Source organism: Xiphophorus maculatus, chromosome 7 (assembly GCF_002775205.1).
Source record: "Xiphophorus maculatus strain JP 163 A chromosome 7, X_maculatus-5.0-male, whole genome shotgun sequence".
Classification (NCBI taxonomy): Eukaryota; Metazoa; Chordata; class Actinopteri; order Cyprinodontiformes; family Poeciliidae; genus Xiphophorus; species Xiphophorus maculatus.
The window spans coordinates 24351838-24375510 of record NC_036449.1 but is presented as its reverse complement, the minus strand read 5'-3'; the positions used below and the strand labels follow the sequence as shown (position 1 = coordinate 24375510).

The window sequence follows — 23673 nt, the reverse complement described above, 5'->3', positions numbered from 1 at the left end:
TTTACAAGAATCACATTTTATTCAAGTGTAGGGAATAAATTCCAGGAGTTCAAATGTCTGATTTCCTTTTCTTTATCAGTGGTCTTGATGACACGAGGTGGTAATTCCAACGGGGCTCTGTGTCAGTTTCCATTCCTCTACAATGGCCGAAACTACACTGACTGTACCTCAGATGGTCGAAGGGATGGCATGAAGTGGTGTGGCACAACAACAAACTATGATGCAGACCATCGGTTTGGGTTCTGTCCAATGACTGGTAAGTAGTTCAAGCCGGATTGGTATTTTATTGGTTGGTTTTTTGGGTTTTATTATCACTAGAGAGTGCAAACCATTTCACCCATTCATCTTTTTATACTTTTGTGGTTGTGGCTATTTTGTACCCAACTTTTTGGAGTGAAAAAGAAGTTGTCTGCCCAAATGCCCACGCAGCCATTTTTTTCTGCCTCATGAATAGTTGTCGGGTTGATCTGGGCTCAAAATCTTGCATTGGTACCAAATTAAAGTAGCAGAGTACGATTCCTTCCAGATGGTAGCAAACTTGATTGACATTGCTAATTGTCCTGTCTCTCCCAGCCCCATGTGAATTTTATCATCAACCCAAACTGAGTCGTCTTATCAGGGTGATGTTAGAGTGGAATCCTGGCTGGTATATAATCGTTTATACTATACTAACAACATTGCAGAATTTACATTGATGTCACCCGTGCCTAGCTATATGTTTACACGGCTCCAGTGGTCAGAGAAACCGGGTCTCGGAGTGAAACGTTTTGGGAACACTCCTCGCCTGTTCAGCTTAACATAACTTCTAATAAGGAATGCATTTGTGGTACATGAGCACATGGTTCATCGGAGGTGGATGTTTTCCAAGTGAGGTGAAAGCTAAAGGTGAAAAGTGCATTGATTTGATGACTTGCTAAAATCACAGCGCCGTATAGTGGACTCGCATGACAATTACAGCAGATTCAAGGTGTCTTGGTGGCGCTGTTTAAATGTGGAACTTTTCCCCAATTAGCATCCAAAAATTCAGGCAACTTCCAGACAACTTTAGGTCAGTGACCTACGGTAAACTCCGTATAGCAAAGATGAAATAGTTCAAATGGTCCTTCCGTGCTGAAGAAATTATTTAAGCAGACCCGAAACAGGTTTAGTGGATATGTCTGGATTTTAAATCTCCACCATCCAGATGTGAAGTTCCTTTAGAAATTCTCACTAATGGGACCACCTCTTGGCTGACACCAAGTTGTTAAAATTATCCTGTCAAGTTTTAACAACAGCTGGTGAGGGGTGTCTGTTTAAACACCTTGGCTATTGTCTGTGCTGTTTGTGTGAGGTAAACCCATTCCTCTGCTGAAAGGAGCAGGCTGTCTTCACATTAGAATTACCCACTTTTGAGCCATTGTCAAAACAAACAGGGATTTAGAGATGTTAATGGGTTGTTTGGACTTACCAGGAGTTCATGCTTTCTCCTCAAGCTTCTTTAAAGGTGGTTTGGTAATCCCCTGTGATCTAGCCAGAAAGCAGTCGCCAGGTGTGTTTTTAGCATCCAGGACTCAATCCCATAATGTAAATTCAGTCATTTACATTATATGACTCTCTGTCCCATTCTAATCACTCAGGAGAAGAACGTTATTTGATTAAATCCTCAAGCTCGTCTTATCTGCTTCTCAGGTTTCGCACTGGAATAGCAGTGTTGAATAGAAGGGGCTTTATCTCCCAAAGCCAGGAACTACGTCACCATCAGCATTAGGAGCCAGTATCAGATAACAGATAACTAAGTCATTTAAATTAACCTAAGTAGTTGCTCGTGCCTTAAAATGCATATGAGTTCAACGTTGTCTTCTGATTCTTCAAATGAGTTTTGGATTAAAAATGTTTTCATGTTTCATTGTTTTCAATGTTTTCATTGTTTTCACAGTTATTTGCAATGAACAACTTTTGTGTATGGAGAACCGTCAAGTTTCAGACTAAAAAAAGATCTTTTGTCTGAAGTAGATATGATGTAAAGTATGACACTATTTTTTAAGGATATAATGAGAATAATCTGATCATTACCAGGTTCATAAGTGGTAATGATCAGATACTCTTAATTTCTCTTAAGTTGTTATAATTTTAATTTCTAAATTATTTAATTTCAAAACATATTACACTATTGTTGTTCATTAAATACAAATAAATACAAAATGAGAATTTTGTCTTTGGGTAAGGACAAATTCAATCTCGGGTTTAATATGTGAGGGAACTATCTTTAGCAGTGATTGTAGATGTTTTCTGTATGACTTTACCAGGTTGTCTCATCATTTAGAAGGACTTTTGGCTCTCTTTTCTTTGTACATTATGTCATTGCTTGCATAACCCAACTTCAGCCAAGCTTTAACTGTTGCATAGATGGCCTCACATTTGACTTTGCAGCATTTTGGTACACAGAGGAGATCATGGTTGAAATATCATGTTTGGTTTTCACTACACATTTCTACCTTGGTCCCATCTGTCTACAGGACATTGTTCCAAATCTTTTTAGGTTCATTCAAATGCTTTTCAAACTTTGAACCTAAAGCATTCTGCCCGATTTGTTTTAGAAAGGAAATTATAGCTTTTGCTGCTCTTTCCTTAGAACTAGATGTTTTTTTGGAAATATTTTTTTTCTCCTGAAATTTAACAGGCTAACTGAGACCTGTAGAGTTTGAGAAGGAGCCTTTTTTTCTTCTCTCTTTTTTTTTTTGCAATTTCTCTGAGCATTGCACAGTCTGCTGGGACAGACACAGTTAGGTTTAGAGTTATTAATCTTTCAAAGAACAGAACTTTTCTTCTCGTGGTTCTGGTTCTAATACATAAAACCCAACATTTGAAAGAGAGCTGTTTATGCTTTTACAATGATAATGTATAAAAAACAAACCAATTGGCGCTTTTGACCATCCCTCAGTCTTAGGAAATGGGGTCCCCACAAGGTTTTCACTCTGTGCGCAGTCTGGTGAGGTCGCACTGACCTCGTGTTTACAAGGTTTTTTTTGGTATGTTTTTTGTCTGACCTCCTGAGTGTCGCGCTTGTACCGTGGGAGGTTTAATAGACGAATAGCAATGAGTTTGGGTTATTATTCACGTCAAATATAGTTAGTGAAACGTTATGTTCTCATTCATAACACAGAGAACATTAAAATACCTTTTGTGTACAAAAATATGTTTGATATATCACCAGAAATTTTTTTGGCAACTTTAATCCATATTCTTTACATCTCCAAGTTAATTTATATGCTAGTGAAAAATTACTGAGGTATACCTATGTAAATAGCCAGAAGAAGTTGAAATGCTATGAATTCTACAAACTTGGTCTATTTAATTTTCTAAAAGCACTTTTTCTCTTTGGAGTTTGTTTTCTTTATTATTTTTATTTACCCATCAGGGGCTTCATTGCTGCATGATGAGTCATCATATAGTAATATTGATGACATTACTGCCATATAAAACATCTCTCTGCAAATTGGTCCGGGCAGGGCAAGCTCATTAATATCCTTATTTAATTTCTGTCTGCTCTTTCCCCTGCTGCAAAGAAATTAAACATGTGATCAATTAGTAAGTTTCAACAATGAACGCTTTGTTCTCCTTCAGTAATTCTTGTGTTATGTAATTATGTAATTATGTTTTCCTTCTTTTATCTAGGATCCACAATATAACTGAAATAAAGCCAATGTGCCTCCAACTTCATTTTAATAACACAGTTTTGGACTCACACACCTAAGGGCAGGTCGCTGCTTGTTGTAGCCACACTTGGAAACTTTCTCTCTGACACTCACTCTATTAATTAACCGAACCCATGTGGTGAACACACACAGTCAGTCACACGTGATAAGACAAGACAGCTGTTTCTAACTTTTAATCAAATTTTCCTTTCTGTGCCAAGGCATTTTTATTACTGTTGTATTTACATCACTCTTTGTGATAATTATGGGGTGATATTTCCCGTGATATTTACTGAAGATCTTTGAAGATATGGATTGATTTTGTATTTTGTGCTATTTGGGTGTTTTAGCAAATGAAGAAGTGTGCACAACAAGCGAGGGGCTGATGTACCGCGTAGGTGACCAGTGGGACAAGAGACATGATGTCCTAGGTCACATGATGCGTTGTACCTGTGTCGGCAATGGGAGAGGGGAATGGAGCTGTATCGCTTACTCCCAGCTTAAAGGTAAGGGTCAGTTCACCTTCTGAATGGACATAGTTACAAACAAAAAACACATTGAAAAGTGTTTGGTTACGTCAATTTACTGCTTATCTTTGCTGCAGAGCATTGTCTTGTGGATGGTGTGACCTACGAGGTTAACCAGACTTTCACCAAAGAGCATGAAGAAGGATACATGATGAACTGCACCTGCTTTGGACAGGGCCGCGGTCGCTGGAAGTGTGACGCAATTGGTGGGTTTAGTACTTTAATGTTTCAGGTTCTGCAACTTGCTACCTAATAAATTAATAAATAAGTCAACATGGTGGACATAACTGGTTTCAAAATAGCAACAAAGGAATTCTTAAAGACATACCTTGTCATAGTGCTCAGTGACTGTCCACTGGAAAAAAGAGGAACATTGACAGGATAGTAAATGAGGAGCATCTGAAAGTTAAATCCAGCAACATGGAAAGTCCAGCGATCCAGTGTATGTCAAGTTTTCAGTTGATAACATTTTTAGGGAATCTTTTTATTATTATCTTTTCAGTCTGCTGCCATTTGTTAATTTATACAGATTAAATCATAAAATGAATAAATCAGAGTTGAGTGGAATAAATAAATAAATAAACTGAGGCAATGCAACAGCATCAAAAACTGAGTAAGTACCAAGTTCATTTCAAAAGACTAGAATACAGTTTTTCTTTGTAGAACTAAAGGATGTCAACATTACTTTGGTTGCTGATTGTTATTATTTTGCTCTCAGACCATTGCCAGGACCCAGAGACAAGAACTATCTACCAGGTTGGAGAGTCTTGGGACAAAGTTATCCAAGGCGTCATGTATAAATGCATTTGTTATGGCAACGGTGTTGCGGAGCATGGATGCGAGCCCCAGCTGTCATATCCCGGTAAGATATTTCTCTCAAAGCCTTATAATTATGCTTTACACACTTTATCACACACACTGTAGTTCTGTAATGTATTTCAGATGCTGTGTGGGGATGACGTCAGTGAAGACAAATGTGTGTCATGTTTGCAAGGATTTTCTACTTGGTTAAACTTTAGTAGTAAGACGGTCAGATGGGAGTTACCTCTGTCGCTTACCTCTGTCGCGTAATGCTTTCATGTTTACATGCTGAGATGCTTTCGTTTGACTTGGTGTGATGTATGCAGACAATGGGGGGTGCATTGTAATTCAAAGTCAACCTGCTGCTGTTGCTTTGTGTTTCTAAGGATGTGTCAGCTTGTGTTGCTAAGCTGAGTTGACGAATAGGTGTGAAGTGGGTTAGTTTGCTACATGTCATGCTACATCATGAGGCAGCTGTCACTCTCTTGTCAGCTACATTTGTGTAGACATACACTGTTGTAGCTCTTTGCTCTCGGACATTTTCACCTTTTAGTTTTTTAATTGCAATAGCACATCTGCAGTAAAGCATGCTCTGACATGAAGTACATGAAAATGTAGAAAAACATCAAATCGTACATGCATACGCATGAAGACATGTCATAATAACAAGCGTTGCTGGAAGATAAATTTTCTTAGAAATTCTTGTGATAAATGTATCATATTGGTCTCAGACTATTTTCAACTGGTTTATTAATAATGACATAATAATGCAAGTTCGCCCTCTCAAATACCAATAAACCAAAAATAGTTTTACACAGAAACTATCTTCCAGTTCCACACTGGAACTGGAAGATATTTCAGTTTCCTCCAATAATATCCCAAATATTATTTGGGATCATGATGTTTCTGCACATAAAATTGGCCTTCAAAAATGCTAGTCATCTTAATGGAAATGATCAAGCTCATTTAAATTTGTATGCAATTAATTTATTAATTACTTATTTTGACTTGTCTCGATGTCATTCTTGAAATGGTTTAGGACAGATCAGACAATTTTACCCAAGTCACCTTTAGCACAATTCTTTTCCAGATTCGCAAACTGAACTCTAACACAGAAAAAATGTTTGTCTCAGCCACCTTGAATATGAACCCCTTGACTTTGATGTGAAGCAGACAGTTATAGGAGGGGGGTGTCATTTCCTCTTTTACAAGTACACTCCCCTACTTTGAGCTTTTGTTCCTGCCAGCATGTGGTTCAATGCCTGTGTTGTTGCCACAGCTGTACTAAAACGCCCCAGTCCATGACTCTGGATATAACCACACCACACGTGGTACCCTCAAATCTTCAATATCGACACATTTGTTCAGGAGTCACATAACATTGAATCTCAAGTATCACAGTTCAGTTTAGAGTGTCTTTTTCGTGGTTTGATTTCTTACATTTCTAACATTTTTCTCAGTGTTTGGGTAGCTTTGTCCATGTTATCATACATATTTCCTGACAGTAAAAAAGAAGATGCTTGGATTGTTTTGTTGTATAGATTTATTCTTTTAGATATACAAAATTGTTCCAAAAGTGTGAGTAAAATGGAAATACCACACAAAGTAGTAAAAGTTGAAGAAGCAAATTCAGATTTAAATTATTGGGTCTTAAGTGAAGAAATATTACATTTACTTGTTTGCTGAAACAGGTTGAAGGCAAATGCAAAATGTAAGCCACTTCTCTGTCACAAGTGGCCATAATAGCAACCATCTGTAAATTTGTGCTGTGTGTGGGTTTTTTTTTGTGTGTGTGTATGTGTGTGTGTGTGTGTGCTACAAAGGAAAATACAGCATGGGCAGATTTAAAGGCAGCAAGATTTCCAGACCGTAAGTTGGTCGCTTTAGAAAGCAAAACACTGTAAAAGGTAAAAAAAAAAAAAAGAAGCCAAAGTTGTAGTTTTTCTTATTTCACATTGCAAGTTTTTACAAGCCTCTAATTGAGCAGGTTGATACAATCTTCTTTAAAATGTTCTGCTGATTTTTATCTGTTCCTCTCTTCGTGCCTCTGGTGGTTTTAATCTTCAAACCATTTTTTTATTATCAGGATGACTTCCGTTAACGCTTCCTTTTACTGCCTCCTTATCATTGCACGCTGTTCATCCGCCTGAATATCAAGGGTGAATGTTTTGTCTACAGGAGGATAGTGAAGATGCAAAGAGTGTATCTTTGTGCACTACAAAGGTGTGCACAACAAGCAACTCTGGGAAACTGTGCCTGAAATTTTGTATCTCAGCTGCAAGCAAGCATCTGTTTTAATGGCCGTCCTCCATGTGATTCTGCATAACCCTTACCCTGGCCAGTGGCTTTGTGGGTCTGTAATAGGCAGTAATTGGTCCCAGATTGTTTTTGAGGTTTGTGTATTTGCTAGCAGCATCTGGTTAACCAAGCCACTTGCTCAAAAACTTTTATTACAGGTCTGCTGTTTGGAAAAATGGTTAGAAAACCCCAGTTCTTTATAGAAGCTACCAGATTGTATCTGTACAGCTTATGTCAGGAGTCTGTTGAACACATGACTTCTGCTTGCATTAAAAGCAAGTTGATACCCTTTTAGTTATTCATAATGGCTGCAGTTTTGAAATTGCTTCTCATATCATGTTTCATTTCTTATATCCAAAGAGGAAACATGATATCATGGGATATCAAGTTGACCAAGTTGGTTCCTCTGTCAACTTAGCTGGGTCTGCCATTTGTTTTGGAAAGCAGACCACAAATCCTTCCAGAGTGCTATCAGGTGGAATAATGACCAACAATTAAAAGGTTTTCCCACAGGCTCTCCTTGTTGGAAAAGCTGTTAAATGCTGTTTAGGTCTGTTTGGCTTGAACTTAGAGACTAAATTATGCAATAAAGACACACCAATCAGTGCTGTGGCTTAGTTCTTATCTCCAGTCTTACAGATTTATTTTCAAAACTTGAGATTAACAGGATTGAAAACTATGTGGCCATAAATTTAAAGTAGAGTTGATATGACATTTGAGAGAGTGGACTTTTACTATGTTTTTGTATCTGAAAACTGATTCAGAATCACACAATTGACATGGTAGACTGTCTTCAGGATATTATGCAACGCTTTAGTGTGGTTAACATTAGCAATTGTTATCATCAATCTTTGTGTGTTTTTCCTAGAGGATGTTGATCCTTAGCGTAAGCCTGAAACTTAAGTTAGAAAGGACAAGATACAGCACATTTTACAGTTGTACATTAGGATCTTCCTGTTATCTGATAAAGTCTCTATTTTAGAAGTAGCATCCTGAATGAATTTAATAAATAGCTTCTTACATTTTTTCTGCTTCCGATGATATTGTCCAGATCATCCTTAGATTATCAGGATTTTAAATCTCAATGAGTTAAATAAAAGAATTATACTTATACAACTTCATTTTTGAAAAGCCTACGAATATTGACATGTCTTTCTGGTATAGATTTTCAACAATTCTTTGCAGAGTTAACATGCAAGTTGGACATAGATAAACTGGAAACTTCCTCCCCCAAGAACTTCTGAAATATGTATGTGTTTTAGTGCTATAAATAATCACAGGTTGAATAATAGTTGAATAATGGTTGATTGATGAGCTTCAGAAGGTATGAGTTAAATAGTCTGATGTAAAGATATTGCGTCAAAAAAAAAATTAGGAACAAGCTTTAAAAATACTCCTTTTTCAAATCGTAAATTGTTAGATATAATTCTTCTCATTTGATCTGTGTTTCCAAATAGATAAAGTAGAACAAGAGGGACAGAAGTTTTTTCTCCTCCAGGAATGGAAATCTGTGCAGGAATCTCACGGGAGCCTGCTACTTTTTTTTGTTCAGGAAAACACAGCTGCACACTGGTTGACTCTGTGTTGACTGCAGTCTAGTAAAATGATTGGTGTTTGACATTAACTGATACCACTATACAGTAGATTTTCCCCTTTTTAATGTCTTAATATGATTTAGCTGCATTACATAAAGTTACTGTTTTTTTACCTATGTGTCGCTGGTAATTCCTCTTGATTTGTATTTTAACAACAAGAGCAGTTCTGCTTACACCTCTCTGTGCACTCCTCCTACCCCAGGTGGCCATCGTCCTGTTCAGGTAATCATTGCAGAGTCTGGAGGCCAACAAAATTCCCATCCTGTCCAGTGGAACACCCCATCATCAGCACATGTTACCCAGTACATCCTGAAATGGAGAGTGGTGAGTTTCTTCCATTTGAGCAAAGGAAATCACAAAAATAAACTTTCATAACCTAATGGGCTTGATTACGTATAAATATATTTAACTTGGGGTTGTGATTAAAATATCTCTAATACAGAAAGACACAATTAGCCCCTGGATGGAGGTTGCGATTCCTGGTCATCTTAACTCCTACACCATCTCTGGCCTCAAACCCGGGATCACATATGAGGGCCAGCTGATCAGTGTGCTTCGGTTTGGACACAGAGAGATTACGCGCTTCGACTTCACCACTACCTATGGATCATGTGAGTTAAAGGAGATGGATCTCAGTGATAACTGAATGTGTAAAACTCCATAGCATTTTTTTCTTTAGTTTCTATTTATCATTTGCCACAATAATGTTTAAACAAGTCTTTTCTTCTGTTTTAGTGATTCCATCATATGGAGAAGCCACCCCTCCTCCCCCCATAGTTGAGCTCTCCGAATCAGTGACAGAAATTACCTCCAACAGCTTCGTTGTCTCCTGGGTTTCTGCCTCCGACACCGTGTCCGGTTTCAGGGTGGAGTATGAGCTGATTGAACACGGTCAAGGAACTGGACAACCTTTTGTCCTAGGTAAGTGGAATGACAAAATTTGTTTGTATTAAAACCCTTTCAAGGTAGAGTTATCCAGTTTAATTCACTGCCATATGTTTTTCCCTCCCCTCAGATTTGCCCCGTTCAGCCACCTCAGTAAACATTAATGAGCTTCTGCCAGGGAGGAAATATAATGTTAACGTCTACGAGGTCACAGAGGGAGAAGAGACTAACCTCATTTTTACTACTTCACAAACAACTGGTGGGTAGAGTCAGGCAACATGCAAGACATCTTTTTCAGATCTTATATATATCAGGTTGTCAAGGATTTGTTTTTATTACTCAGCACCTGATGCTCCAAAGGAGCATGAAGTAGAGGAGGTTGGAGATACTTCCATTGTGATCAGTTGGGATAGACCCCTGGCTCCCATCACTGGTATGTTATAGGGCATGGGTTTCTATGAGGTTCTGATGGAATTACATGTTAAGAACATTTATCTTACAATATTGACTTTCAATATGACTACAATAATATTTAAACTGTTTTCCTGCACTTTTTATTTTGATTCAAACATAAGCAAATGGCACATATAGGCATTCTCACTATTTAAGATCAGCCTCAGATATTCCGTATATTTGTACACAGATTTCCAAATTCCCAGACATGCATCAAGAATGAAGATAGATTTTGAAATTTGACTTAATTTTGAGGTCTTTCAGTTCAGCTCACAGTGTGGCTGATTGTTTAATATAAACAATGAAAGCTGCAGATATGTTTTATCAGCCCTTTTGATAGTAAGTATCTCTCTAAACTAGAGGCACTCATAGCACAGTTCAAGCTCTATTTGTGTTCATGTTCCCTTAGCGATGAAACACATGAAACAGAGAAAAATTTTGTTATTGGCTTGTGCTGATCCCAGCAGTTGGCACCGAAACAATACAGCTGGTTTTTATACTATAATGTGCTCATCTTAGGTCTGGTTTCATTTACAGATTCAAGCTCCAGCTTTCAAGATGAATTCAGTGCATCCTAATTTAAAAAAAAGCATTAGTCTGTGAATATCTTGAGAATCTTGATTTAATTACAAACAGTACCAAATATTTATAGAAAGCAAAACAGAAAACTGTGATCAAGAAGATAATTTTAAAAAATTGTATTTAAAAGAAAGATCTATGTATATATTTGCAATAGTGATGGTTTTAAACTAAACATGATGTTTTAAGACTGCAGTACATCTTGAAACCTCATTGAGTCTAGTACTTTTCTGTGGGTCAGTTTTCTTACCATAAATCAACTATATTATTTTTATTTGCAGGATATCGTGTCGTGTTTATGCCATCAGAGGAGGGTGAAAGCACAGAGCTGACCCTTCCTGATACTGCGACGTCTGTGACGCTGAGTGACCTCCTGCCAGGAATCTCCTACAACATCAGCATCTATGCTGTGGAAGACAGTTTGGAGAGTGAACCTCTCTTTGTTCAAGTCAACACTACTGGGGAACCACTGCCAGGTTAAGAAAACACGATGTATTACCAATTTTAAAATTATTGTTTAAAAGACAGCTAGAAATCACTCTATATGTGAAAAATGAGATTGTTGTGTAATTGTAAATGAAATGGGTCGAAGACCCTCCAAATATGCATCAATCAATTAAATTCCATTTCAGCATTTGTTAGGGATCCACCATTATGAAGATTTTGGCCAATATTAATATCATAATAATGTTCTAATGGTTGATAATTGCAACAAGATAGAAATACTAGTAATATAAGGTTAGTTTTAGTTGTGGGACTGATACTGAAGTGTTTAAAACTGACTGGCATTGGCCAATACCGATGTTAGTCCTAATTTCTCTACAAATGGTCACTGAAAGTCCTTACCACACATTGAGTATTTTAAATGAATTTACTATGGTGAAAATTGTTAATCTTTCTTTTTCAACACAAGTTAGTGTGACGTTTCCAAAAATGCTTAACTGTGAAGGAATGTTGTCTTTCCTGTGTATACACAGAGGGGAGTCTAAAAAACTGTAAATGTGATTTATTGCTCTTGGATCAATCTGCAGTCTATTCTGTGGTCTGTTTAGTGGCTGTTTTTTTATTTATTTTGTAAAGTATTAAGGTCAGGACATGACTTGGGAAGAGTTTTAAAATGCAAAGAGAAGGCACTGAGTTCACAGCTGTTCCATGGTTGTTCAGCTTCAATGGATTTGTGTAAAACTTTCCAGTCTGCCAAGTTGAACATGCATTTGGACCAGATGTTGAAGAAGTTTGAAAATGCTTGTATGTGTGATGCACTGAGAATCCTTGACCTAGTTGAGAGAGTGTGATATCATGTATGGAACAAGAATTTAAATCATTTAGCTTGTGCAAATTCACCAGTGTTGCAACTTGTTTTAGTGAAACCATTAGTGAAATGTTCTACGACAAATAGTACATCTAAAGCTAAGGGTTTAGACTCACTGTGTCACTGCACAAGTGTTAGTTGATTTGGAAAACTGCAAATGGTTTGTTTTAAGAAATAGACCAGCAGGGTTTTATGTGATTGGGAAATGCAAAAACATTTTTTTTGGTTTTTCTAATTCACAGTTGAAGTGGATTCCCCATCTGACTTGCAGTTCTTTGAGGTGTCTGACAAGAAAATCACTCTGACCTGGTCGAGTCCAGCAACCGGAAGCGTGTCGGGTTACCGGGTTACTGTGTCGCCTGTTGATGATTCAGGCTCTCCACAGAGTGAGATGACTTTGCCTGTGCACCAGAACACCTACATTGAAGTGACACACCTAAATCCAGGCACACTTTACCGCTTCACTGTCTACACCATTTACAACGGAAAGGAGAGCGTACCACTAATTGGGGAACATGCCACCAGTGAGTTTGATGAATCATACTCAGAAAAACTTTTGAAAGACATCTAAATCCGTGCTTCTAAAGCCAACAATGTTTACAGACATCTCATATTTTTCTCTTTTAAGATCCCGATGCCCCCACAGACATTCACTTCAACGACATTACAGAGAATAGAGCAGTAGTGCTGTGGTATGCACCGCGCGCCAAAATTACTGGATATCTTCTCTTCTTGACTGTCGAAGGTTCAAATCCCATACAGCTCCGCCTTCCTGCCCACCTGACACAGTACACCCTCCCTAACCTGCGACCGGACACAGAGTACAAAGTCACGCTGCATTCAGAGCAAGACAATACACTGAGTGTTGGAGAGACTGCCATTTTCACTACTAGTAAGTACTGGAAATGTTGTATTTGTTTCATTAATGATAGGATTCTTGACATGTAAACTATTGTTGTTTCATCATATCTGAATAAAGGTTTAACAAACTTTCCTTCTGATTGTTTCTAGACTCAGCAATGGGTAATGCCCCTCAGTTTAACACAGATGTCACAGATACCTCCATAGTAATCTCCTGGTCTCCAGTTCCCCGCATCGGATACAAGGTATTTGCCATGTTATTAGAAAATGCTCAGTTTACTTCTTATCAAAATCAACTAAATGGGTGCAAGATTTAGCGGAATGACTGGAAATAGAAAAGCAGATGTACATTATTTTTCAACATTTAGCTGAAATATGTCCACCTTTCCTTAATTAAAAAAATATTAGGGCGTCCCGAATATCTATTTTTGGATACATCCTACTTATATATGATGGACAGCACTTAATGTTTAATTAAAAGTTTTAGAAGTCTGTTGTTCCATTTATTTAGAAACAACCACAGGTTTTGGGGTTAACTATATATATATAAAGGCTTTAGATTACATTTGGAAAGTGCAGTCCAGTTATCACTATCACTGCAATCATCTTTACATCACAATGCTTTGGAGCTCAGAAATGTATCTGATTGGTCAGAACGTGTTACAACAGAAATGAGAATATTTATTTGACTTCAGTTTGCTTGGGAAAGCGCTGATCTCTGACCTTTACCTCTCGCATCCCCAACCTTTGGTTCTTTAACCTCTGTGTTCCTGACTCCTGTTGCATTTTTTCTTTCAGCTGTCAGTCCGACCAAGTCTGGGAGGGGAAGCTCCCAGAGACGTCATCTCTGAATCAGGAAGTATTTATATTTCTGGTCTGACTCCTGGAGTGGAGTACACCTACAGTGTCCAGCCAGTTTTCAATGGTCAAGAGCAAGGCACCCCAATCACTCGACATGTTGTCACGCGTATGTATACGTAAATTTTTACTCTTCCAATTTTGTTTTGTGTTCCTCTACCACATTTTATTTTACTTAAACATATTTTTCCCTTTAAATCTAGCTCTGTCTCCTCCTACTAATCTGAACTTGGAGTCCAACCCAGCCAACAGTGACATTACCGTCCAGTGGAATGGACCAAACACACCAGGTACACACTGAAAACCATGAAATTAAACCAACAATTGGTCAGATGAGAAACATGCTTTAAGATCTGTTTCCAAATATGAACTTAACTTTCTTCCCATTTAGACATCACAGGCTTCAGAGTGAAATGCACTCCCACCAGCGGGCAACAAGGAAACAGCCTGGAGGAATTTGTGGAAGCTGGGCAGAATTCCTGCACCCTGGAAAACCTGAGTCCTGGGGTGGAGTATAATGTCAGTGTTGTCACGGTGAAGGATGACATGGAAAGCACTCCTGTCTCAACTGTCATTACCCCAGGTCCGTTTCTAAAAATTCCTTATGTCCTAAAAAGCTTTCTCAGAATTTAGTACCTTTTCTTTTAAGTTCTATTTTTCTTTTCATTTGCAAGATTTATTAAAATACCACTTCCTTTTCATTTAACACACGATAAAAGCTGCTTACTACATGTTCAATGAAGTTATTTCATTGAGTAGCCTTAAGGATAAATGATGTATTCTATTTATCCTCTGAAGTTGGAATTTCTAGGAAGTGAAATGTCTATAAAGTTAAAAATTTGGCTTGGAGACTTTGAGGTTAATTACAATCCCCAAACTCAAGATCCAACATGGCTGCCATGCACAGAACTCTGAGAATTGCATTGCTAATGTCTTGCCTTTCTTACTGGAGTTAGCCATGAACAAAATAAATGACCACTTCTGCTGGCTTTCGGATGTATAACTGAAATATATTTTGATTGAGAGGAATTTTTTTCTCCAAGATTTGAATTCCGACTTCCGAGGCAATTGCATTGCATCATTAGTACATATGAGGAGAAGCTGACTTGCATTAGCTCTTCCATCCATTTGATTTGTTTGCTGGATCAAAATGCTGGAAGCAGAGAATATCTGATACTCACATTAACCTCCGCTTCTTGCGCTCTCTTCTTTCCCTTTTCTCAAATCTCTCCCATTTTGTCTATGTTTGCCTGTTGTATTGTCCTGTTGTTTGTGGCTCTCTCTTTTCCCTCTCCGAAATCCTCTTCCCACCCACCCAGAAGTCCCAAAACTGACCGACCTCACCTTCGAAGGAGTGACTGACACAACCATCAGTCTCCGTTGGTCGCCGCTCGACACCACTGTCGTTAGGGGGTACAAGATCACAGTCGTTGCAGCTGGTGAGAGCATTCCCATTTTTGAAGACATGGTCACGCCTACCACTGGCCAGTACACGGTGTATGGACTGGAACCTGGAATCGACTACGACATTAGCGTTACCACAGTAACGGAGCATGGCGAGAGTGAACCCACCACGTTCACTCAACAAACCTGTAAGATTTCCTGCTTATGTATTGATTTCTCAGATTTTTCTGCCTATTTGACAGATTTTCTCTCTAAATCCAGTATTTGTTACATTAACTATAATTTTTTACCAACTTTAGTCTAAATTATGCAAGGCCCATTTTGTAATATTAAATACTTGAGCTGTCATTCAAAAGCTTAGTGAACATATAATCTCCAGGTTCAGAAAATAATTGTCTGCACTATATTTAAGCATGAACAATATTTTTTTTAAAAGTAATAGATATTCAGATTGAAATATGTTCTAGGCAGCTTTAATTTTCTGGAACTTCAAACGAAAAACCTTTTAAGTTTCTGGGGAAATTGCTTTATATGCTTTATATGCTGCGTTGTTAGTTTAATAAGCTTTTGTGTCTCTATGTACGCGTGAACCATCTGGCTTCAATTAAAACGTTTTTATTACCTCTTGGTCTTTAAATTTAAACAGGCTGTTAAATGTCAGACTCACACATAAACTCTGTTGTTCATATGACAAAATATGATAATGTCATAGTTTCACTCTTGCGCTTGCATTTTCTTTTTGTTATTGTCATTTTTTGTTGTCACTTTTTAAAAACACAACTTTCTGACTAGTGGTAACAACAGATTCTGTGTTCACTTTGGGTTTTTTTTTTTTTGCTATACTCTGAATTAAGTTGATCTTTCTCTCTAATAGCTGTACCAGCCCCCATTAATTTGAATTTTGGTGAAATCAGACCAGACAGTCTTGAGGTCACATGGGTTTCTCCTCAAGTTCCAAACACCTCCGACATTAACAGTTTCATCATTAGGTATGAGAATAAATAAGACGTTGAGCATTTTTGAACAGTATTTTACCATATCTCAGGCCTTTTCATTTGTTTTTGTACCCTCACCACTGTACTGTTCTTTATTTAGATACCACCCCATTGATAATGAAGATGAAATTACAGAAACCAGTGTTGGAGGCGATACAAATAGAGTGGTGCTAAGAAGTAAGTTGCTTTGAGCGCAGATGATGCAAGAACATGCAAATACAGAAGTGGACGCATTTTCTAATTTTGATCTTTTTGCTATTCTTAGATTTGCTGCCTAACACAGAGTATCTGGTGAGAGTGGTGTGTGTTTACGAGCAGAGAGAGAGCTCACCTGCTGTTGGTATCAAGAAAACAGGTAACTTGAGATTCTAAAAAAATAAACTCCCAGTGTCCTTTGTGTCCTGTCTTATGCATAAGCATAATGGACATGTTTTTTCTTATTATCTCCATCCGTCCTTTGTTGTATTCAGCTCTGGATTCACCAGTTGGCCTGCGTTTCTCTGAAATCATGACAACCTCCTTCACCATCCATTGGCAACCTCCCCAAAGCAGAATCACTGGATACCGAATTCGCTATCAGATGGTTAGTGGTGGAAGAGCCAAGGATGAGAGGTTACCACCTTCAAGAAACCACTTTACGATGACTGGTCTCACTCCGGATACTGACTACTTGGTCAGCATCTATGCTGTGAGCGGACTACAAGAGAGCCTCCCACTCAGTGGGACACAGAAAACAAGTATGGATCCAGGATGTACTTTATTATATTTTAAGTGGTCACATTGCCACAAAGATGTTAATAGTAGTATTTTACTGTTTGTCCAGTTTCTGATGCTCCAACTGACCTGGAAGTGCTTGACTCCTCCCCGACAAGTATCACTGTTCGTTGGGCCGCACCACCAGTCACAGTGCGCTACTACAGGATTACTCACGGAGAGTCAGGTGACCATTAATTGATTAAAAACAGATTGCATATTTTAACTAATTTAGTAGCAGAGATGCTGATTGGGGTCTCACACTTGGAATAAAGTTACAAAAACTAAGAGTTCAGACCCAACTTGGATTAGGGCTCTAAAGAGTTGTCTTTTCTCAAGAACTGAAGAAAGCAGGCCAGTATTTAGGCAGCAAATATGTAACCTACTTATTTTGCCGTAAAAATTGAGTTTGATTTATTACTGAGAGAAGTCTTTTAAAATAAACGCAGTTACTGGTGTTACACATTTCTACTTTTTAAAAGTAACTATCAGTTTTCATTATAATTCACAACAGTTCGAAATGTTTAAACAAATGAGAGAACATACCTAAAAGTGATTTAATCAGGAAAAATGAACGTCTCTAATTAGTCTTTCTTTTTTATATGCTTGACAAAAAGGTCTGAAGATAAAATTGCATATTTTAAAAAAATTGTCTGACACTTTCACTGCTTTCCTCAGGTGGTCACACTAAGGAGTTTACTGTGCCTGGCACCAAGTCAACTGCTACAATCAGCAATTTAAGGCCTGGTACTGATTACACTGTCACAGTCTATGCTGTGACAGGTAGAGGAGACAGCCCTGCTTCTAGCATTCCCATCTACGTTACACACAGGACTGGTATGCACACACACCAGACACACTAACATGAGTGGCAATTAAGCTTTTTGTGGTTGAGGCCCTGTCTTTCTTTCTTTAACTCTTTCTTTTTCTTTATTAGGCGTGGACTCTCCCTCTGAAATGGAGGTGACAAATGTGAATGACAACAGCATCACAGTGAGATGGAGTCCGGCTCAGGGTCCAATCAAAGGTTACAGGGTGACTGGGGCCCCTAGAAATGGACAAGGGATGTCATTCACTGAAGTGGTGGCTCCAGGTATAGTGTTTGAACTCACTTTTTCAGTACCTACCAAATGTATTTGCAACAAGACTCTGTGTTTGCCTATTGCTTAACATCATAACAAATACACAAACCTGACAAAATATGGAAAACTTCCAGAAATACCTTTGCATGGTATGTGCTATTTTAGCATGAGTTGAGACTTAATTGCTACGTTTTGGCTTTCTTCTTCAGATCAAACCGAGTTCACTTTCTCAGGCCTGATGCCGACTGCAGAATACATTTTTAGTGTGAATGCCCTCGGTCAAAATGGCGAGAGCTCTCCTTTGGTGGTGAATGCTGTGACAAGTAAGTCTTTTGCTCCAGAGAGAAGCGATAACTGTTACTTACCATGCACAAACAGGAATAAAACCCCAAATCTGACCTTTTTAGATGTGGACCGTCCCAAGGACCTTACCTTCACAGACGTTGATTCCACTTCCTTGCGGATCACCTGGGATAGTCCAGAGGGATTTGTCACATCTTACCGTGTCTTGTACTCAAGTTCGGAGGAAGGCGAGAGAGAATTGTATCCATCTCCAAGAGGAGATGCTGAGTCAGCCATTATCAGAGGACTACAGCCGGGAACCGAATATACAGTGAAGGTCATTGCCATGCATGATGGTACAACCAGTACTCCTCTGATCGGTACACAAGCTACAGGTAGGACATTTTTACAACTACTTTATTCGGCATTGCAGTTCTTGTTTTATCTTTTTCTTTTAAAACTTATGGCTCATGAAACAGAGATCATTATTTCTTTCTTACTCTTTTTCTTTTTAATTCCTTCTAGCCATCTCTCCTCCCACCAACCTCCAGTTCTCTGATGTTGGTCCAACATCTTTTACCATGCGCTGGACTGCGCCCGGTCAGGGAAATCTGATTACTGGTCTTCCGGGCCTCACTGGATATCGTGTTGTAGTAAACCCGAAGAAGAAGAGTGGACCCACCAAAGAGATCAACCTGGCTCCAGATACCACTCAGGCCCATATCCCTGGACTCATGGTGAGTGTGACTGAAATCCACTAGAAGTCACTTGAAATGTATTTAGGGTCTGCCATGAATACAATGCTTAACTATAGTGAGCTAGCTGATAAAAATGTTCAATCACTTTGTTTGTACAGCACCAATGCACAACAAATATCATCTCAAACTACTTTACAAAATAAATGTTTCTAATGTGAAGTGTTTCATCTTTTTCTGCTTGCATACAAAATAATTAACGAGATGGCGATCTGCACAGTTAGTTGTTATTGTGACTAAACAGGTTCATAAACAAAACTGTCTCAGTCTCTACTGTAATTTATTTTGTTCATTTATCTCTTATTAGATTGCAACAACCTATGAAGTCTATGTGTATGCTTTGAAGAACTCTCTCACCAGCAGACCAGTTCAAGGAGAGGTCACCACTCTGGAAAGTTAGTCTCTAATTTTGACATTTTGAAAGACTGACAGTTTTTGGTGTAACATTATACAAAGCAATGCTTTATTCTTTTACTCGCTCTCGTGAAGATATCAGCCCGCCTCGACGTGTGCGTATATCCGAAGTTAAAGATTCCTCCATCACCCTCACTTGGAGGACAAAGGGCGACACCATCTCTGGATTCTTGATCGAAGCCACGCCCACCACCACTTCTCCAAGCAACATTCCCATTCAGAGGACAATCGGGCCTGAATCACGCACATACGTTCTCACAGGTAGACAAGTTTCTCAAATCACAAGAATGAAAAAAGCTTCTAATTTTGGTTTTAGACTCACATTGATAACTTGTTTATTTCCACTTATAGGATTGGAGCCTGGTACCACCTACAAGGTCAATCTCTATACACTGAAGGGCAATGGACGAAGCATACCTTTTACACTTACTGCTACCACAGGTAATCAGTCACCTGTGATGTATTACACAAAGGAAATATTCAGAATTACATTTTTTTAATTATGACTCCACAGTGAAATTTTATTGTTGCTGTAAATAAATCTGTCATTATTAAATAAATTAAGGAGGAAATACCTCTCTCCAACTGTCAGTTTTGTTCATTTGTTTTGGTAGAGTTGTTGAGAAACTTGGAAATTTGAAGGGAGAAAGGGAAGCATGGTAGAAATCTCCAGTTTGTTTCTATGTTTACAAAAGAGGTTGTCAGGTTTGTTGTCTAGCGTTAGCTGCCCTGAAAACATCATTTATTTATGTACAGCTTTAAAAATAACTCCACGTGACTTTACCTGGTAAATAAAGACAAAAACATACAGCTTAATGTTTGAAAATGGTGGTTTACAGGTCATTGTTTACAGGAACATTTAGGATTACGCCAAAAGCCTTTCAATTATTCTGCTTTTATTCTTACCACTCTGTCAGCAGTCTCATTTCAACAGTGTACCATGAAAGCTAAGTTAAGATAGGTGTTGATGTTTGAATTATGCAGTTGAGGATGTCTGCAATGCAAACAGTTTGTCCTCCATAATGTTTCCAGGACTGAACTAACCAGCATTTCAGTCCTTTCATCTTCAGTCTTACTGATCTGTCTGTTGTCTATTTTGGATTATAATTCTTAGTGTGTGAATTCTGTATTTGTGAAACTTTGTAAAAATAAAACATCAGCTGTGTTATTACATCTTCGGTTAGCTTTTTTTTTTTTTTTACTTTCTACTAATCCTGACTTTTCAATCTAAATTATTTTTGTTTGTGACCTTAAAAGATTGTGGGTTTATAGCATAGAGAGTGTAGAAATCTTAGGTTGTTGCAGTTGCAGGAAGATGACATTGATAAGTAGCAAAACATGATTAGATGTCAGCTGTTTATCAAGAAATGCTGTTCAAATTAATGAGAAAACAAGTTTTTCTGAGTAATATTTTGTTTGTTTGATTTATAGCTCAACCAACAGTCATTCCTCCCACCAACATTCGCTTTACCTCACTGAATCCTACCAGCATCTCCTTCATGTGGGAGCCATCACACAGTCCGAGGATCACCGGCTATTATGTCACTTATGAGGAGGCTGGGGGTTTGCCTCGCGAGCTGACTCCTAGACCTCACGCAGGCATGAGCTTTGCCACCGTCGATGGTGAGTGGGCTAATGAAAAAGGCTAAATACAAATTCTATAAATATTTCACTAAATTTGGCAAATGTTGAAAAAAACTTTTAATTATGTGCTTTGATTTGTTCTTAGGTCTTAAACCAGGAACGGAGTATGTCATTAAGATTGTGGCACTGCAGAACTCTTTGAGAAGCACACCGCTTGTGGGCAAGGCCAGAACCCGTAAGTGCAACATAGCTCAATATTTATATTTTTTTGTTTTTATAGTTTTTTTAGATTTTGCAAGATGGTAGCTTTTCTGTTGTGTATGTAACATAATTGTTATTAGTAAATATATTTTGAAAATCATAAATAAAACATTATAATAGACATAACTTAATGGTGTCTTGTCTTATATTTGTAGTTTAACCTAGTGTATTTTTTATCTAGTTGGTGTTGCCCTCTAGTGGTTTAGAATAACTGTTGATCTTTTTGGTGATTTCTGCCGTGTAATCACACAAACAAGTGGTGTTTAAACAAATAAAATGGAATATTTTTTCCATCTAACATTTTATATTTAAAATGTATTTAAGCAGCTAGTCGGTTTTTGAAATTGCATCTTCAAAAGGCAGTGAAATTCCAGATTGTCATGACCAAAATGACGACACAACAAGCAGATGACTTTAGCAAAAAAAGAAAAGAGAAAGGCGTATTAGAATCATATGGATAGCTCAGATTTTTTTTAATGAAAAAGACAGATTAACTATATCTTACATGTTTGTATATCTTAAATACTTAGTTGCGCTATTTTTACTGGAGCAGTTTAGGCCAGAATTAGCTTTTAATGTTGTTCAGATAAAGTTGGTTAAAGTATTTCCTTCTTATGTTTATGTGTCTCTTTGTAAAATCAGAGCCAGCTGCAGACTATTCCACTGTTCATCAGATGTTGGTGCCTGAACTGCCACAACTTCCCCATCGGCCCAGCACCGACATCTTGGATGTTCCAGAGACCTTGAACGAAAAGATGTGAGGCATAAAAAAGAACCTTATTAAAATGATTTGATCATATAGCTGGGATTATTCTAAAACACCTTTCAGTACACTTTTTGTTCTCATTTGCATGTATTTCTCTTTTTTTTCAGTTTTGACTCTAACTATGTCCATCTGGCTGGCACAAGTGGTCAGAACCAACCGGGCCAGCAGGGGCAGCACATTTATACAGAGTATCAGAACTTGGGCCCAAATGTTGGACTTCCTAGCCCCTATGGTGGACCCAAGGAAGGCCAGAGACCCACACTCAGAGAGCCCCTGATTTATATTCCTGTAGCCGGTCCTGATGGAAACAGAGTACCCCTGGTCAAGGTGTGTAATATTTGTATTACGTTCCTAATCTGATCCCATAATATATATTTAGTCAACCAAGACTAAGAATCAACCTAAAAGAATTTAGTTTTAAAACACATTTTTAGATGAAACACTTAGACTTGCTGTTTTAGAAAATTCTAATGTTGTGTTACTATTTTAAATGACCAAGATTACATTTTAAATAGCCTTAAGCATTTTCTAACAGCAATTGGTTATCTAATCAGAACTATACTTCAGTTCTAAGGTGCAAAATATTTAAGGTCAAATATGTTAAGCATAAGATTTGCTCATAGTAATGACTATTATTGCCATGTACGATCATATGTATTTTCTTTTAATATTTAGAAATGAAATGTGGCTGGAACTGTTTGTCTTCTGTTCATTAATGAGTTAACTTTGCCTTTGTGCCCTATTTTGGAACCTGTAGGTGAGCGACACCCCACTGCCTGGTCTCGCTTTCGGCTTCCCTGACAACGAAACGGAGCTACCCCAAGAAGCAAAGACAATCACAGCCATTTCCTGGCAACCTGTCCCTGAAACCACTGAGTATGAGGTGTCCTGCAGCCCAATTACAGACCTGGAGGAAGGAGGCATTCAGGTATCCATGGACATTTTTCTTTATATTAATATACATGAAATCTAAAGTAGTGATCACAGCTAAGCCTCCTTCTTGTTTGACACTCAGATGCGCCTGCCAGGCACCTCCAACAGCGCCACCCTGATCGGACTGACTTCTGGAGCATCCTATAATGTTGTCGTAGAGGCTGTGAAGGATGGAGACAAACAGACGGTTCTGGAGGAAGTTGTTACTGTTGGCAATGCAGGTAGAGAATTTTTTTTTAAATTCCATGTTAACATTTCATCTAAATTTTTAGCAAGACTGTATGAATTCACTTTTTTTTTTTGTATTCCTCTTGAAGTTCCAGATGACAATCCTATTACCACCATTGGAGACGTGTGCTACGACACATTCACGCACACGTACCACCAGATGGGCTCTGAATGGGAGCGCATGTCCGAGACGGGCTTCAAGCTGTGGTGCCGGTGCCTGGGGCTCGGCAGTGGTCACTTTAGGTGTGATTCATCCAGTGAGTGGCTTACTAACCCATCTCTGCAGTGCTTTGCAAACACTTAATAACTCGTTGCAGCATTTTTACACAAAAGGAATTTATTAATGTAGTATTGCTCGGCCAACTGAGATTAA

General features: G+C 38.2%; 1 protein-coding gene across 1 annotated transcript in view; it reads left to right on the top strand.

The window, feature by feature from the left end:
• Nucleotides 1–23673, top strand: part of LOC102230011 (fibronectin-like) — a 32135-nt gene that overhangs the window by 5355 nt on the left and 3107 nt on the right. Inside the window, exons 9-45 of the mRNA XM_005801227.3 lie at nt 80–256; nt 4025–4180; nt 4279–4407; nt 4920–5063; nt 9098–9219; nt 9338–9506; nt 9631–9816; nt 9911–10039; nt 10124–10213; nt 11094–11288; nt 12367–12648; nt 12753–13016; nt 13136–13230; nt 13784–13952; nt 14047–14133; nt 14235–14426; nt 15163–15435; nt 16122–16236; nt 16343–16419; nt 16508–16597; nt 16713–16979; nt 17066–17182; nt 17674–17832; nt 17933–18088; nt 18287–18400; nt 18485–18754; nt 18885–19096; nt 19422–19509; nt 19604–19789; nt 19880–19969; nt 20960–21151; nt 21258–21347; nt 22016–22130; nt 22247–22466; nt 22897–23067; nt 23155–23293; nt 23390–23557. Of these exons, the coding sequence (XP_005801284.1) occupies nt 80–256; nt 4025–4180; nt 4279–4407; nt 4920–5063; nt 9098–9219; nt 9338–9506; nt 9631–9816; nt 9911–10039; nt 10124–10213; nt 11094–11288; nt 12367–12648; nt 12753–13016; nt 13136–13230; nt 13784–13952; nt 14047–14133; nt 14235–14426; nt 15163–15435; nt 16122–16236; nt 16343–16419; nt 16508–16597; nt 16713–16979; nt 17066–17182; nt 17674–17832; nt 17933–18088; nt 18287–18400; nt 18485–18754; nt 18885–19096; nt 19422–19509; nt 19604–19789; nt 19880–19969; nt 20960–21151; nt 21258–21347; nt 22016–22130; nt 22247–22466; nt 22897–23067; nt 23155–23293; nt 23390–23557 (5895 nt within the window). The remainder of the gene's footprint in view (nt 1–79; nt 257–4024; nt 4181–4278; nt 4408–4919; nt 5064–9097; nt 9220–9337; nt 9507–9630; nt 9817–9910; nt 10040–10123; nt 10214–11093; nt 11289–12366; nt 12649–12752; nt 13017–13135; nt 13231–13783; nt 13953–14046; nt 14134–14234; nt 14427–15162; nt 15436–16121; nt 16237–16342; nt 16420–16507; nt 16598–16712; nt 16980–17065; nt 17183–17673; nt 17833–17932; nt 18089–18286; nt 18401–18484; nt 18755–18884; nt 19097–19421; nt 19510–19603; nt 19790–19879; nt 19970–20959; nt 21152–21257; nt 21348–22015; nt 22131–22246; nt 22467–22896; nt 23068–23154; nt 23294–23389; nt 23558–23673) is intronic.